Genomic DNA, 18,062 nt, shown 5'->3' with positions numbered 1-18,062 from the left:
TACTTCTCTGATTTCTCTGAGGACACATGTCCCGCGCCGTCGGGAACTCGGCCCATCCGGGGCGGAGCATTGCGAATGGACCGGTCGATATGGCCCCAACAGCATTGCGACTGTGTGTGGCGCGCATCACAATGACGCCGGTTTGGAGGGGCGGAGACTCGCAAACCAGCCTCAAACCGGCGCCGGCCCGGATTCGGAATCGGTGCTCCGCCCATCGCCGATTACGATATCAGCGTCGGGCAACGGAGAATCCCGCCAGTTGTCTTTTGTTTATCAAAGTCTTTTTGTTACTGCATTCAGTGACCCTTGGGACTACAGGCCAGGATGTTGAATAACTATGTGGTGTGGTCACCTGAAGCATCGGAAGATGACGCCTGGTTGATGGACACAACACCTGATTGATAGCAAATGAGAAGAGTCCATCAAGAGCTGCATGAACAAATTGGATATTTAGAAGTCTGCAAAGCCTTGCAGTACCTTGATAAGAATTGAGATTTATTTTGGGAATGACTGTACCAGGTATTGGAAGGTTGTAATGGAGTCAACTGTAGTCACAACTGGAGACAGTGGAAAGGGCCAGGAACAGGGTGACCGATCATAGTGCCCACCCATAAAGTAACTCGGTGACTTGGCAATGGAAGTACCAAGGGTATGCTACTGTATACTCATGGAATACAATGTGGAAAAGTGTGAGGTTATGCACTTTGAAAGGAGAAATTTAGGCATAGATTATTTTCTAAATGGGGAAATGCTTAGGAAATCAGAAGCACAAAGGGACTTGGGAGTCCTTGTTCATGATTCTCTTAAGGTTATCGTGCAGTTTCAGTCGGCACTTAAGAAGGCAAATGCAATGTTAGCATTCATGTCGAGGCCCAGAAGGAAAGATCAGGGATGTACTTCTGAGGCTTTATAAGGCTCTGGTCAGACCCCATTTGGAGTATTGTGAGCAGTTTTGGGCCTCGTATCTAAGGAAGGATGTGCTGGCCTTGGAAAGGATCCAGAGGAGGTTCACAAGAATGATCCATGGAATGAAGAGCTTGTTGTATGAGGAACGGTTGAAGACTCTGGGTCTGTACTCGGAGTTTAGAAGGATATGGGGGGGATCTTATTGAAATTTACAGGATACTGCGAGGCCTGAATAGTGTCGACGTGGAGAGGATGTTTCCACTTGTGGGAAACAAATGTCAGACTAAAGGGACAATCCTTTAAAACAGAGACGAGGAGGGATTTCTTCAGCCACCGGGTGGTCAATATGTGGAACACTGTGCTGCAGAAGGCTGTGGAGGCCAAATCACTGAGTGTCTTTAAGACAGAGATAGATAGGTTCTTGGTTAATAAGAGGATCAGGGGTTATGGGGAAAAGGCAGGAGAATGGGAATGAGAGAACTATCAGCCATGATTGATTGGCAGAGCAGACCCCGATGGGCCGAGTGGCCTAATTCTGCTCCTATGTCATACGGTATGTATCCATTTCTGGAACAGTGGGACTGACCAATTTGGGGTTATTGTTTGTGCTTTAGAAAGACGGTTCTTTCTTCTTTTCTTCTGAGATGTAAAAAATGCTTTCTTTTTACTTATTTTCTCATTTCTTTCTATCAAATTACGATTGTCATGTCATTATAATCATTAATCAATATGTTATTTTAACACATTACTTGTCTATTCTGTATTACATAACTCTGAATGATTGTGTTCCTTGCAATACTTTGCGTGAGCACAGAGGCAGAAATGACACGACAAATTGAGACTATTTTGTCCACAAAGTGAATGGACAAGAGTTAAAAATGTAAAAAGCAAAACGCCTCAGACCTCATTTTAAAAAGCACCTAAAACACCAGAACTAAAAGGTTAACTATTCACAAATGCTGCATTATTTTGCAACATGTTGACCTGATGATTGCTTTTGAGTGTTCTCAGGATGCACGTAATAACAACAAGGCCACATATATTATGTCCCTGTTTAACCTGAGAAAGTAGGCTCTCTCATTGAATCACTGCAATGTGTCTCCTGATGGCGCTGCTACAATGATGTCTGATCAGAAATTTCAGGATTTTGACCCAACGAGAACGAAGGAAAATCCGAATCTCTCAGTGAGAGATAGAGGTGTGCGAGATAGAGGTGAACGTAGAGGTAATAGCATTCCAATGGCACTGTAAATATCGTGTGAGATGCGCTATCAAGTCACACAGACTGGAAAGCAATTCTGATCTTCCATCTTTTTCCTGTTCACCATGTGGAGAACTTCAAAACCCTCACCCTGCAAATGCCCAAGAACGGGCAGCTGAGAACAAGGATCCCACTGTGTAGGAGTTTACAAACATGAACCCCTGTCCTACTACTTCAGACTAATGAACTTTAGATCTGCAAAGTGTTGTGCCTCTAAATCAACATTATGTACAGATTATTAGCTGTTACATTTAATACTATATTGGTTACACTTAAAAGTGCAACTTGAAGGAGCAGGACTTAATGTCAGTACGTTCATTACCCTACACAGTACTAAAAATACTGGAACTTTAATAGTCGGTGTAACTGTACATTTAAACAACTTCACAAATAAAGAGAAAGTTGCTCCAAACATTGCTTGCCACCTGAAACTACATTACATTATTCAGGCTGGGGCTACTGTAGCTTTATATAAAAGCAATGCAGGGTAGGCAGTGTTGATGCATCAATGTACTGCATTGCAGTGTGTCAGAACATGTATTTGTTTCTGTTGGCATCTGGTTTTCACCATGCTAATCAAACAAAGAGAGCAAAGGATTGAAGGAAGGCAGAATCAGGCAAGTTTAACGCCCATGATCCAGCTGAAAACATTGAAATTGAGGGAATTGGGTGTGTAAAGCCAACAAGCTAAAAGATATTATGGTATTGCGACCCTCAAATGCACGAGAAAAGATGATTTACTTTCTGAAATCAGCCATTAGATTTTTGTTTAAGTGCAAGTGCCATACTCACCCAAGAGGTGCTAATTGTTCAGTACTTTAAATTAATCACAAATATGTTGCCATTGTTGTCGGGGGGGGGGGGGGAGGTACAACATCTGTTGCGGACATTTACCTGTAATCCACTGAATGATGGGACAAAATATACGCCATCTGTATTTTGCACTTCCTGTGCCATCTTTTCCGTTTCAGCAACATCAGAGAATAAACCTGGAAATATATGAAGGGCTAATGAAGGAGGGTGGATTGGGTAGCTCAGCAAGTTGAAAAATTGTGCCATTTCATTCAGTCTGGAACCCAGTCTTGCACGACTGGGAAAATATGTTGGTCACAGAATGAAAATCATGTTACACAGATTTACAGGCCCAGAACAAAAAAAAAAAAAATCTAATTATAATAGACGTACTCAGTTAGGATAACGACAAAAGACTGTGATGGCCGGGACAATTGGAAATGTCAAGACTGAGATTTTGGTTATGCAAGAGCTGCACAGTGGTTAGCACGGCTGCATCGCTGCGTCAGGGACCCAGGTTCAATTCCGGCCTTGGGTGACTGTCTGTATGGAGTTTGCACTTTCTCCCAATGTCTGTGTGGGTTTCCTCCCACAGTCCAAAGATGTGAAAGTTAGGTGGATTTGGCCATGCTAAATTGCCCCTCGAGTCCAAAGATGTGCATGTTAGGTGGGGATATGGTGTTATGGGGATAGTGCGAGGGGGTGGGCCTAGGTACGGTACTCTTTCAGAGGGTAGATGGACCAAATGGCCTCCTTCTGCACTCTCGGAATTCTCTGGTATGGAGCAAAGGCACCTAAATGGAATTGATGTACAGATCAGCTATGATCAAATTAAATGTGTCGAGATGTAATTTTGTTTGTATTGCTGGAGATTAGAAATAAGATATTGATCCAAGTGAATTTAATTTAAGTATTCCTGTGTAAGGAAGGATAAAACTCTAGTTAGATTCATGTTAAACAAAGGTGTTTGCATTCATGTTAAACAAAGGGTTTATGGTTTCATTTTAAACTGTGGCGGCATTGTACTGAGAGAGTTTACGACGTGTAAAGTAAATAAGAGATTGGAGAAAGAATGAATTGTTGCTTAGCAACCAGGGGCCACTTTTAGGGAGAGGATTGAGTTTTAGTATTTAATTGGATCCAGGCTGTTGGAGCTAGTGAACAGCTCTGATAGAGGCAGGAAAGACATACAATGGAGAGATGGGGATGAAAACAAATTCCAGAGGATCTAAAGGAGAGTTATTTCTAGACACCAGAATGAGGAGAAGCATCCAAGAAGCTCAAGTTATAGGAACCAAGAGGAATGGGAATTAGAACAGGCTACTGTTCACTGAAGTTAAAGGCAGACCTGAAAAGGGTAGACTGGATGAAATTGGTTAGAGGAAGCAATCATAAGGTTTAGTGTCCTTATTCCCAGCCTTAGGAAACAATAGTATTTTGTTGGGGACGGAGTACCTCAGTCTTCGTGTAGAGGTTTGTATGCATGTGGCAATTCAGGAGAGAAATCCTTGTCTGAAAGGAAGTTGGAAAGCATTGTTTAAAACAATATTTTAAAGCGTGTCTTTCAGAGAGGAGACTTTGGAAACACTTAATCATCTGGGGGAATTTGAGGAGAAATCCACAGAAGACTGATTGAGTGGCATCTGCCACTGGGTTTCAGAGTGGGGTGTCGTCTGACCACAGTTAGTCTGTTGGGTTACAGGGACTGTGTGTTTATTGAGAACATTACAGCGTAAAATATATTGTGTAACCTGTGTTATCCTTGAAAGCGGCGTATATTCATGATGATAAAGGGGATTGAAGGAGTAGTATTATAGTCAAACTTTTCATGCTTAATAAATGTTTTTTCTTGTTAAAAGCCAATTAGCAATCCTTTTGAGCCAGGGTTCCATTTGCTGATCTTCCCATCCAGTTATAACATCACTGGGACTGTAACAAATGACCAGGCCAGCTTGAGGTTCTGAATAGCCTACTGTGTTCCTAATCTTTCTAGAAGGATATTGGGGAGGAGGTAAGTCATGCAAAGGTTCCAAGTCAGAGCAGATACAATTCAAAGGAAAGTATTCAACAAACTAATTAAATTAAAAGTATAAAAGGTAAAGTGCTGGACCAGACTGGACACATCCAAGGATTTTTAGGAAACAGGCAAATAGTGGAGACCAGAGAAATGCAATTTCAGAGTTCTATTACTACATCGGCAGGTGCATGGCAAATGTAATTCAATGTGGTGAAGCATGCATTTATGGACTTTGGGATCACCTCCATCAATACAGAAAGCACTAAATGGAACAATTTTGAAAAGTGTAGAACAGCAAAGACACCTTAGTCTCCATATATATGAGGAGCATAGATAAGGTAGATAGTCAACATCTTTCCCAAAGGTAGAGGAGTCTAGAACTAGAGGGAATAGGTTTAAGGTGAGAGGGGAGAGATACAAAAGAGACCAGAGGGGAAATTTCTTCACACAGAGGGCGGTGAGCATCTGGAACGAGCTGCCAGAGGCAGTGGTAGAGGCGGGTACAATTTTGTCCTTTAAAAAAGTTAGACAGTTACATGGGCAGGGTGGGTATAGAGGGATATGGGCCAAATGCAGGCAAGTGGGACTAGCTTAGTGATAGAAACTGGGCGGCATGGACAAGCTGGACCGAAGGGCCTGTTTCCATGCTGTAAACATCTATGACTCTATATGGGCAGGACAAGTGGATAAGGTGCTTAAAAATGGATTACGGGGGTTTACACATATGGGCAAAGAATATGAAAGCAAAGAGATCGTGCTAGAACTTTATAAATCGCTGGTAAGACCTCAGCTGGAGTAATATGAACAATTCTGGGCACAGACCTCGGCAAAGGCATTAGAAAGCGTAGAGGCTGGAAATGTTCCGGCTGGTGTCTTTTGAAGACATTTTTTAAGGTGATGACATGTGACAAGAGAGAATGAGGGGGGTGGGAGAGACTCCTCAAATGAGTGGTCCAATAAATAAAGGTTGCAGGTTCAAAATCATTGGCAAAAGATTTGGACGGGCGATGAGGAAAATAATTTTGCTCAGTTGCCAGGATCTGGGATAATCTACCCGATTCCATAAATAATTTTAGAAAAGAAGCTGGACAGTTACTGGAGGATGAGGAACTCGCAGGGCTACTGACAAGAAGGGGGCATGTAGAACTAAGCACAACTACTCTTTCAAAGAGCCAGCAGTCATGACGGGCCACTGACCTCAGTCTGGGCCTAAGTGTCTATGAATTTATGCCAGAGGTCTGGACGGTAGCCAATATAATACCCAGCTTGAAAGAGGAAGACAGAGCTAATCCAAGTGATACAGATGAGTTGGCTTAAAATATTTAACAATGAAATGATTAAATAACCTGAGGAAAATGATCGGAAGCAGCCAATGTGGAATTCAGAAATCAGGCCATGCCTCACAAACCAGGCAAGTGCTCTTTAAGGAAGCAACCAGCATAATGAATGGGGAAAATGCCAAGAAAGTGGTTCACGTGGACATTATTTCCAGCAACACACAACCCATGAGTGAAGACAGAGATTTGGGACACAAAATAAATTAGAAGCAAATTGATAAAGGCATAAAAAATTAATGCTACCACAGGTTGCATGGCAAGGATTATGGGAAATTAAAGTCAGCATATAATACTGATGCTACAGAAGACCATAACGTGTAGGAGCAGAAGTAGGGCATTCGGCAATGGGAAAAAACAAATTAAAACTGGACCACAGCTGGAAAAATGTCTGGTTTTGGAGCTTCACAGCGTGGAAAAGGCAACAAATCACGATACCTGGTCTGAAGAAGTACAAATATGATGAAATTATTTGAAAATTGGACTTGCTTTGGGTGAAAGTTTGTCAAAATGAAGTAAAAAATCGTGGCTGAGGGATCCAGAGGTAAGGGGTCAACACACAGCAGTTACGTTCTTCAGGTATTCATTTGGCTCACTTGGTAGCAAGCGCGTGTCAAACGGTTGTGCATTCAAACCCCACTACAAAATCAGCACCATTCTGATGGGAATGCTGCATTGTCAATAGTTTAGTCTTTAGGATGATTGAAGCCCCATCTGTCTGCTCAATTGGATGATCACATACTGCTATCTGAAGATCACATACTGCTACCTGAAGGTCACATACTGCTACCTGAAGGTCACATACTGCTACCTGAAGGTCACATACTGCTACCTGAAGGTCACATACTGCTACCTGAAGGTCACATACTGCTACCTGAAGACAAGAAGGGAATTCTCACAATATCCATGTCAAACTTCCGCCCTCAATTTATCATTTGTAGGAACTTGTGCAAAGCCAAGTTGTCACATGTACCTACATAATATTGACTGTACTGTAAAAGTTATCCATTGCTTAAGGACATCCTGAAAATGAAGGTGATAACTAAAAGAAATAAAATGTTTGCAATTGATCAAACTCAGTGAAGCTGTAGAAAGGGATCGTAGCCCTACATTTAACTCTTGCAATACTAGAAATGGGAATGACTAACAACAGTGGATGACAAAACAGGGAACTGAAAGGAAGATAAAGTTCCACTGCCCAACACATATGTCACTTAATCGAAAAGCAGAATACTGCGGATGCTGGAAACAGGAAATAAAAATAGAGAAAGCTGGGGGGGGAAAAACTCAGCAAGTCAGGCAGTGTCTGTGAAAGGAGAGAAATCGAGTTAACTTTTTAGATCTATGACCTTTCAACAGATGAAGATTTTTCAGGCGTTTCTGTTTTTATTGCATACATGGCTTAACTTGATCACAAAATAAATCTTGGGATGTAGAAACACGATGCAGGAATAATTACTTCTGTAAAAGGTGGTTAACATTGTTGTTGATCTAATTCATATTGTTTAAACGCCCAAATACGAACATGCAGAAAAAGGTGACATATAAAGCTCAACTGAAGTTTGAGAGCAATTAAATCTTCTGTCCAATGACAGTAATAAAGCGCAGTACGAAGTCTTACAACACCAGGTTAAAGTCAACAGGTTTGTTTCGATGTCACTAGCTTTCGGAGCGCAGCTCCTTCCTCAGGTGAATGAAGAGGTATGTTCCAGAAACATAGAAGACTTCGTACTGTGCTCACCCCAGTCCAACGCCGGCATCGCCACATCAGTAATAAAGCGTACACAGTAACAAACGTACTTACCCAGTTGCTGAGCCCACTGGATCACTTTACCCGTATCAGAAGCATTTCCTTCAGCTATAAATGTAATTTCAGGTCCAATCTTCCAGCCAATCAATGGATAAAGACCTGCATTAATAAACAATGACTTTAGAAAGCATGTTTCAACTTCTGTACACATCAGATTCTGAGGTGTCCCACATTTGCAATGTTTTTGGAAAGCCAGTGTGGCCATCAACTCCAATCTTGTAGTACTTGTAGTCGGGAGTGCAGTGATCTCTGTAAATACATGATTAGTCAGTAAAGTCAGATGATCACTAGAGGGCAACACTAACAGGAAGTGTATGAGTAAATACATGATTAATCAGTACAGTCAGATGATCACTAGAGGGCAATACTAACAGGGAGTATATAAGTAAGCTCAATCAGTTTTCCCACTCTCTTTGTGTATATTACAGCTAGAGCTTAGAAGTGTGACCAGCTCAGAGTGTAGTGTATTATATACATTGTTAATTCAATTCAATCTCAGTTAATTCTACTACTAGTCAAAGTATTAAAGTAAAGAACTCACAAATATATTATTTTGTTACTCAATAAATAATTTATCAACTGGAAGACTTTGATTGTTTATCATCAAGTTAAGTATAACTCGGCAAGACAAATGAGCAACATATGTATTACACCCCTGTAATCTAACATGTTACCAGGAGTAGTAATATAACACAACAAGGAGTGGTAAGAGTACTTTCAGCTCTCATGGTTATTTGAATATGTGTACCATGGCCATCATTTATATGAATGCAGCTAATGTTTGGTATGGTAAACTAAGTGACAACAAGACCATGCGGAAATCAAGGTCAGAGTAGTTGAGATGAATAACACGAGGGAAAGCTAGATAAATGAATAAATAAATGCTACGATGAGAGGTTATTGACCTGAAACATTGGCCTGAAACTGAAATACATGAAAAATGTATCCTTGGCTCTTTCATCTTTCTCATTCACATGTTGCTTCTCAGTTCCAAACATCATAACCACCAGGTGAGCTTCCATATGTGTGCTGACAACATCTGGCTCCACCACACCAGTATTTCCCTTGCTCTCAGGTTATTTCTGAAGCATTTATTCTTGGGATGCAAGAGCTGTAGGCAGGGCCTGCATTTATTGCCCATACACAGTTGCTCTCGAGAAGGTGGTGATAAGCCAACTTCCGGGCCTCCGAGGGTAGCCCCTTGTTCACTGCATCCACATACGCCACTTTATAATCCCCGCAGCCCCCAATCCGCGATCCCTCTCCCATCCTCACTCACATGTGGCCCGAGTTCCTCAGTGAAACCGGACCTCAGGATTTTGCATTACACCCCCCCCCCCGCCATGCAATAAAGATTGGCCAGGAGCTCTCAGTAGACGCAGCTTCCAATCCCAGGTCCTTGCTCCCAGGAAGGCACACCACTACCCATTTAAATGCCTGATTGGCACTTTTGCAGCAGGCATACTGAAGGGAATCAGCTATTTCTAATAGGTAAAAGGCCATTTTGATGTAAATATTAAAGCCCAATCTTTAATACCCATTTTAAAATAAGGATTTCAGTATTCATAACCTTAGGTCATGACAAAACACATAACTTTAACAGAGGTATGGAACTTGACACATCTCCAAACTAGTTGAAGATAAATGCAACATTTTTACTGCCAATATGAACTGACTATTGTTCTAATGAGCAGATTTCATATAAAGAAATGAGCTGTACCAGTAATCAGATCAAGGTCAAATTCAGCACCATAGCAATATGAAGTCACCATTGTTCAGAATATGGATAAAATGAAAGTCAGTAGAAAACCAGTAAGAACCAGACTCGATTACAGCACAAAATCACATTCCATAGCACACACAAAAATTCAAACATGAAACATTTAAACCTTATGTTGCACATTGAAGATTGACAGTTAACTATCCAATCCCATGCATTTGAAACTCACCCAACCAATCAGGACGACAGACGTATGGACAGATGGCCTCAGACTGATAACATTTTCCTTAAACACGAGAGTTCGGACAGCCATTTTCTATCCAGGATCAGTCTATACTTTGATCTAACTACTTGCTATACTTATTTTCGTATTTTCACTTTTCCACTTTAACTTGGAGTTCGGGCAAGCTGTTTTGCTTTAAGCAAGAAACCATTTCTGTATTATTTTTGAAGGTTAAAATTGTTTTATAAATTATTCTCTTTAAGTCTTTTGCTGGCAAGACTTTATTGAGAATGGCTTTAAGTTTCTCTCAATTGTAATCAGTAGAGGCAATAAAAGATTCTCACTTTGCATCTGAGAAGTGTAACTCACATTTCTATCGAGTTTTAAAGTGAATGCGAGATGGCATTTGAACCGCATGTTCTACACATACCCAAAAGGAGGCAAAGCATCCCCATCACTGCCTTTCTAGACAGCTGGCAGGTCCCATGTCATCTACATTAAATTTTTCTCTAAAAGCTTACAGCCACTTTTATATAAGAATTCACTTCAAATTGAGGGAGCATTAAGTGTTCCTTCACAAGTCATGTCGCTACCTGCGGCCTGTGGGTGGTCTCCTGCTGCTGTCTCCTCCCCCCAACCCACACCTGCAAAAAGATATTCTGGGAGCAGGATGGACCACAGTAACAAAGACACTGCTGGCGGAGTTATTCTTAGCTCTTGACCACCTCTGATCCTACTTACTTGGGATTTGGCATTGCAGGCAAGGCCAGAATTGTTTGTTTGTTTGGGGGGTGTTGCCAGCCTGAATCAGATTAAGTAAAGATTTGGAATCCTATTCGACTCCGAGCTGATCTTCCAACTCAACATTCTTTCCATCACAGATACTGCCTGTTTTCACCACTACAACACTGCCTGACCCAGTTCACATCTACTACTTTCATCACCCTCATCAATATTTCCAAAGGTCTCCTTGGTGGCTTTCTCCAACTTCGATAAACTCCACCTGATCAAAACAGAGGCTTATACCCTATCCCACATTTAAGTTCCCCCTCACTGATCTACATTAGCTCCTTGTAGTGGATTTGGAAATCTCATCCTTATCTTCTAACCTATTCAGAGATCTGTACAACCTGTGGCGACTGCCCACTGACTTGCTGTCTACCATTTGGTGACAATGACCATCTAGCAATGCCCAGCTGACTGAGACCAAATGTCTTCCAATATTTTTGTACTTAGCATTTAGTGAACCCAAAGTAAATATGGCACATCGTGCTCATAACTAGCATTTTCAGATCACAGAATTGTTATAGCGCAGAAGACAGACATTTGGCCCTTTATGTCAGCACCAGCCCTCCAAGTGAGCAATTTACTCAGTGAGTGCCATTCTCCTGCCTTTGTCCCATAATCCTGAAGGAAACGTTCAACTCCCTTTTCAATGCCTCGTCTGAAACTGCCTCCATCACACTTCCAGACCGTAACCACGCTCCGCGTGAATAGGCCTTTTCTCATATCGCTTTTGCTTCTTTTGTAAATTACCTTACATCTGCGCCCTCTCATTCATGATCCTTTCACCCTTAGGAACAGTTTCTCCCTAACTACTCTGTCCAGACTCACGATTTTGAACACTTCTATCAAATCCCCTTTCATCCCTGGAACCATCTCAATGCTTTTGCATCTTTCCTAAAGTGCAGTGTACAGCTGGGGCCAAACTAATGTCTTATACAGGTTCAACACAACTTCCTTGCTCTTGTACCCAATGCCCCTATTAATAAAGCCTATTCTTTACATTGTCTCTCCATGTCCTTCCTACCAAAATTAATTGCTTCACATTTCTCTACACTGAACTTCATCTGTCACCTGTTTGCCCATTCCAGCAAATTACCTGGAGTAGGTACCAATAGCAGAATAAAGGTCAGTGCTGTCTGCAAGCAAAACATGAGAACAAGCTACGGACAGTCATTAAGCAAAAAAAAAATACAAACTGGAAGATAATGTGATGGTCTGCTGTGTCGAACACAAAGGCCGAGTCTAGAGGGCAGCACGGCGGCACAGCGGTTAGCACTACTGCCTTACAGCACCGAGGACCCGGGCTCGATCCCAGCCCCGGGTCACTGTCCATGTGGAGTTTGCACATTCTCCCCATGTGGGTCTCACCCCCACAACCCAAAGATGCACAGGGTAGCTGGATTGCCCCTTAATTGGGGGGGGGGGGGGGGGGGATGTTGAGTCTGTAAAGTGCCTCATCAGAAGATGATGTTTTGTTCCTCAGGTTTGCACTGGACTTCACTGGAACATTGCAGCAGACCAAGCACAGAAATGTGGGTAAGGGGGCAAGGTGGTGAATTAAAATGACAAGCGACCGGGAGGTCGGGGCCATGCTTGTTGACTGAAGGGGATGTTCTGCAAAGCAGTGACGCAGGTCTGCATTTGGTCAACCCGTAGAGGAGGCCGCATTATAACCAAGGCACGCGAATGTGAACATAAACCTCAGAAAATTGAACATTTGATCGCTCTGCATAATTGTTGCGCAATGACTTCCATACTGGAGGATTACCAATTATTTCATGTTGACGACAAGTTTAGAGTGAATCGACATTATGCAATGATGAAAACATATTGCTTTACCGGTTACAGAAGCATGAGGCCTGGTTCCAGTGTTGACAGCCATGAAAGTGCCTGTTCCCATTGTGAGTTTCACATTTCCTGGTTCAAAGCAGCATTCCCCAAACATGGCTGCCTGTTGATCTGCTGCCTATACAGAGGGTAAAGGAATTAGACACACCTATACTGATGAACAATCGCTTGCCAAATCCATTCGACTCAACTTGACACTTCAACTCTTTCATGTCATCTTCAGTTGGGAGAATGGGAAAAGCTCACATTCCAGCACCAATTAATATAATTTATGTTCACCTCTTGCTAACCAGAAACATCCCCTCCACCCCCAGCGACCCAAATAGACAGGGAAAGTTAGTCAATGGGATAGCGATTCAGGATGTGATAACAGAATATAATTGATGTTAATCCTTGACACTGCAACACTTGCATGTGCCACCTGCAGTTTCCAAGTAAGCACTTTTGTTCAGCAAAATATTTTGACAAAATATTTAGAACTTTGGAAGATTTTTAAAGCTTATTCAAAATTTGAGTGACCACCATTTTCCGTTGATTTGAATAACGTATGTGGAATCCGCTAATTTTACTTGTTTCTGTGGTCAACTGTATGAGCACTCTTTATTAGCAATGTTGAGGTATGGGAAATAATATTACGGCTCAGTAATTGTGTAGAATGTTGCTCACCAGAAAGCCAAAACAAGAATGCATAAATGTGCACATTTAAACACTTTTTGCACATTTACACTCTGATTTGGAAAACTACAGTCAGAATATTCCACCACCACACAAATTGGAAAAAGAATTTCAGAATATTAAATATATTTCAGTACTTACCAAGGCCATTATTTGAATTGGGGCACCAAATATACTTTCATCAGTGTAACCAAAGTTGTAGCTAAAATATGGAGGGGGAGGGGAGGGGGGGGGGGGGGGAAGAGGACATTATTTTCATTGAGTTACATAATATTTTTTCAAATGGATAATAGAGTTTGAATATTAAGTTATAAATGGTTGCTGAATTTTAGTTGAAAATATTTTATTGCTTGAAATGCAGAATTCTAGGGTGGAAGAAAGACAACTGTTATAAATTTAATTCCCTTGGTGCATTATCTTTAATGCAGTAGTTTACATGTTTGCATAACCTCATGTCTGAGCTATTTTCATTCATGAATAATATTACATTCCGTGAAGTGATGATCATACAAAGGGCAAAAGGCAAGTTTCCACCAGCATAAAGCTTCTGCCATCTTGACTTATATAAAACTTTACACTCGCCTCTTTAACAAACAGCTTTCCGCCCATTGCTCTCTCTCTCTCCTAAATCTTTTTCCATAGAGATTCTTTTAGCCTCACTTCATGGCTTAATAATAAATTGTGTTGATCTTCTTTGAATCCTTTGTACTTATAAATTTTTTAAATAAAACAGCGATTGAAACTGGATAGTGATGTACATATGATCATAGAATTTACAGTACAGAAGGAGGCCATTCGGCCCATCGAGTCCGCACCGGCCCCTGGAAAGAGCACCCCACCCAAGCTCACACCTCCACCCTAGCCCCGTAATCCAGTAGCCCCACCTAACCGTTTCTGACACCAAGGACAATTTAACATGGCCAATCCACCTAACCTGCACATCTTTGGACTGTGGAAGGAAACTGGAGCACCCGGAGGAAACCCACGCAGACATGGGGAGAACGTGCAGTCTCCGCACAGACAGTGGCCCAAGCCGGGAATCGAATCTGGGACCCTGGAGCTGTGAAGCAAATGTGCTAACCACTGTGCTACTGTGCCGTGGTTGGAATTACCACCACCATCACTCTTCATTACTCGGGTACTGAATTACGCCAGCGAGAACATCTCAACTTCACTTCAGCCATGTTTCAGTCAGTCATTGAACACCAAGCTACTTATTTAACCACACTGCTGTGTATTAGCAGTGCAATATTGGCTGTCATTTAGAAACTCACTTTTCTCACCTGGTATCCTTCACTGGTGGGAAGATAGACAAAGGCACTGAGAGAAGGTTGGCGAGGAATGTACTCCAACACATCTAAAATGATAAACGTTAATCACTGTAAATTTCACACACTGCCTTAAGCTACTTTGTTTGCTCAGAAGATGAAAGTTCAACGTAAATATGCTTTTAAAAATAATACCATTAATTCAAACTAGGTAAAATTCTAAATCATGTTCAATTTAAAAACTTTTCTCCGGAATGAAAATTAACTTTTGTGCAGAATTAGAAAAATAATCAAAATACCTGATACGGGTCAAATATTGCTGTGGTACTTGCATTTGAGTAATCTGTAGCAAAAACGGCACCTACATTTAAGGAACAACACAGGTAATGTACAGATAATTGATACTTAAATTGTTGGCACATAGTAAACAGTTGTTGAAGGTCATTTTACCCATCTTAAACCATCCAGAAAGGTGGTACACTCCTACACTTAATTGCTTCTTAAATAATTCCATGATTTTCACTTCCATTACTTTTCATGGAATTCTATTCCCAAGTACGAATCATTCTTTATACAAGAAATTCCTGATGTTAGTTCCAAATTTATCTCTTACTAGTTTAAATTAGTTTTATTTGGAGCAGTATTCTGGACTAAACTCCCTTATGTGACGCTATGAGATTACCTCTCCGATGTCTCCTTTCCGAGCTGGAAGCCTCTATCGTCATTGTTTACACTCCTCAACCTAGGGATCGGCCTCCAGCCTGTGCACTGTTTCCAGTGCTTGAAAGTCGTCTTCATTTTTCAATAACCTGGCCTGAACATAGTGAGCGGCACAGTGGTTAGCACTGCTGCCACACAGCGCCAGGGACCCCGGATCAATTTCGACCTTGGGTGACCGTCTGTGTAGAGTCTGCATGTTTTCCCTGTGTCTGCATGGATTTCCTCTGGGTGCTCCGGTTTCCCTCCCTTTGTGCCAAATGGCCTCCTTCTGCACTGTAGGGATTCTATTCGAGAGTGCTAAAGGTGCAGTCTGAGCAGAATACAGTGCAATATGATAACAATTTCCCCTGACTTGCATGGTTTCGGTTATGCTGCTCAACATTTTCGGTTAGCTCTGTTGGCAAGATTACTGGAACGGCGCGTGTTCCCTTGTCACCCTGGCTGAGGTAGTTCTTGGGTCTATATCCTTGTACAGTCCTGATATTATGGCAATAGCCAGGATTAACAACCCCCCACCCCGCCCAAAGAGAACGTTACATGAGGAGCGAGGGAGCTCAACGTTCTCCTTGTTGTGTTGATTGCTGACCAGCAGCAGTTAGACATGTTGAGCATCAGGTTCACGAAAACACCCAGGTCTCTCTTGAATTTGTCACCATTACTACATTCACTAATGACAAACTAACAGAACTCAGAAAGAAACATCCTATTCACACTGTTTAATAATGGCTAAAGTTTGTGCAGTAAAAGGTTCTATTTCTAAATTTGGCCACACTTCATGTTCAAATACCTAGGCACCATTCAACGGCAGAAAATCACAACTTCAACAGACAATGTTTCAGGCACATCATCAATATTGGTTATATTCATAATGATCCTCTGATCAGTTTTTGAAAAAAACCATAATGTTGTGATCCATCATTTATGTGTTGATAGTACAAGGACATATGCCATTATAAAATATGAAATCTTACAACACCAGGTTAAAGTCTAACCAGGTTTGTTTAGAATCACTAACTTTCACAGCGCAGCTCCTTCCTCAGGTGAATTATAAAATAAAGTCACACTACTTCAAGTAGTTTCACTTCAACGTTTGTACTCATTAGGAGGATCTTTCTCCTCAATTGGAATTGCTATTTTCGTTTCACGTCATCTGCACTCTAGTCCCATCCCCATGTGCACTGCACTCTTGATGCCGGAGCCTTCACCGAAATCACCAGTGGTCTGGGCTGCAGGATAGAGAGCGGGGCTCACAATCCAGGAGCAGGAGCGCAGGGTAGGGAGGTTGCCAGGCCATCAATAAGGTGATGAACTGAGTAACCTGGGGCGGGGGGGGAAGTCGAGAAGGGAGGACAGCCAAGAGGAAATGTGGCCAAGAAGTGGGGGGAAAGAGAAAGAGAGAGGGGGGGGGGGGGAAATAGAGACAGAGAGAGAGAGAGACAGAGAGACACCGAGAGAGAGAGACAGACAGAGAGGGAGAAAGAGACATCTTGAGAGAGAGTGAGAGAGAGAGACGGACAGAGTGAGACGGACAGAGGGAGGGAGGGAGGGAGAGACGGACAGAGGGAGGGAGAGACGGACAGAGGGAGGGAGGGAGGGAGGGACAGAGGGAGGGAGGGACGGACAGAGGGAGGGATGGAGGGAGAGACGGACAGAGGGAGGGAGGGAGGGAGAGACGGACAGAGGGAGGGAGGGAGGGAGGGACGGACAGAGGGAGGGAGGGAGGGAGAGACGGACAGAGGGAGGGAGGGAGGGAGAGACGGACAGAGGGAGGGAGGGAGGGAGAGACGGACAGAGGGAGGGAGGGAGGGAGAGACGGACAGAGGGAGGGAGGGAGGGAGAGACGAACAGAGGGAGGGAGGGAGGGAGAGACAAACAGAGGGAGGGAGGGAGGGAGAGACGGACAGAGGGAGGGAGAGACGGACAGAGGGAGGGAGAGACGGACAGAGGGAGGGAGAGACGGACAGAGGGAGGGAGAGACGGACAGAGGGAGGGAGAGACGGACAGAGGGAGGGAGGGAGGGAGAGACGGACAGAGGGAGGGAGGGAGGGAGGGAGGGAGAGACGGACTGAGGGAGGGAGGGAGGGAGAGACGGACAGAGGGAGGGAGGGAGAGACGGACAGAGGGAGGGAGGGAGGGAGAGACGGACAGAGGGAGGGAGGGAGGGAGAGACGGACAGAGGGAGGGAGGGAGGGAGAGACGGACAGAGGGAGGGAGGGAGGGAGAGACGGACAGAGGGAGGGAGGGAGGGAGAGACGGACAGAGGGAGGGAGGGAGGGAGAGACGGACAGAGGGAGGGAGGGAGGGAGAGACGGACAGAGGGAGGGAGGGAGGGAGAGACGGACAGAGGGAGGGAGGGAGAGACGGACAGAGGGAGGGAGGGAGAGACGGACAGAGGGAGGGAGGGAGGGAGAGACGGACAGAGGGAGGGAGGGAGGGAGAGACGGACAGAGGGAGGGAGGGAGGGAGAGACGGACAGAGGGAGGGAGGGAGGGAGAGACAGACAGAGGGAGGGAGGGAGAGACGGACAGAGGGAGGGAGGGAGAGACGGACAGAGGGAGGGAGGGAGCGACGGACAGAGGGAGGGAGGGAGAGACGGACAGAGGGAGGGAGGGAGAGACGGACAGAGGGAGGGAGGGAGAGACGGGCAGAGGGAGGGAGGGAGAGACAGACGGAGGGAGGGAGGGAGAGACGGACAGAGGGAG

The 18,062-nt window shown here is 43.6% G+C and overlaps 1 protein-coding gene across 1 annotated transcript in view; it reads right to left on the bottom strand.

The window, feature by feature from the left end:
- gk5 (glycerol kinase 5) overlaps positions 1-18,062 on the bottom strand; it is a 105,795-nt gene that overhangs the window by 20,713 nt on the left and 67,020 nt on the right. Inside the window, exons 7-12 of the mRNA XM_072473916.1 lie at positions 14,940-15,001; positions 14,656-14,729; positions 13,514-13,574; positions 12,689-12,815; positions 8,115-8,219; positions 3,062-3,156 (exon numbers count right to left, since the gene is read on the bottom strand). Of these exons, the coding sequence (XP_072330017.1) occupies positions 3,062-3,156; positions 8,115-8,219; positions 12,689-12,815; positions 13,514-13,574; positions 14,656-14,729; positions 14,940-15,001 (524 nt within the window). The remainder of the gene's footprint in view (positions 1-3,061; positions 3,157-8,114; positions 8,220-12,688; positions 12,816-13,513; positions 13,575-14,655; positions 14,730-14,939; positions 15,002-18,062) is intronic.

This window comes from Scyliorhinus torazame, chromosome 14, assembly GCF_047496885.1.
Source record: "Scyliorhinus torazame isolate Kashiwa2021f chromosome 14, sScyTor2.1, whole genome shotgun sequence".
Lineage (NCBI taxonomy): Eukaryota > Metazoa > Chordata > Chondrichthyes > Carcharhiniformes > Scyliorhinidae > Scyliorhinus > Scyliorhinus torazame.
The sequence above is the reverse complement of the archived record's forward strand: the minus strand, read 5'-3'. Positions and strand labels throughout refer to the sequence as shown.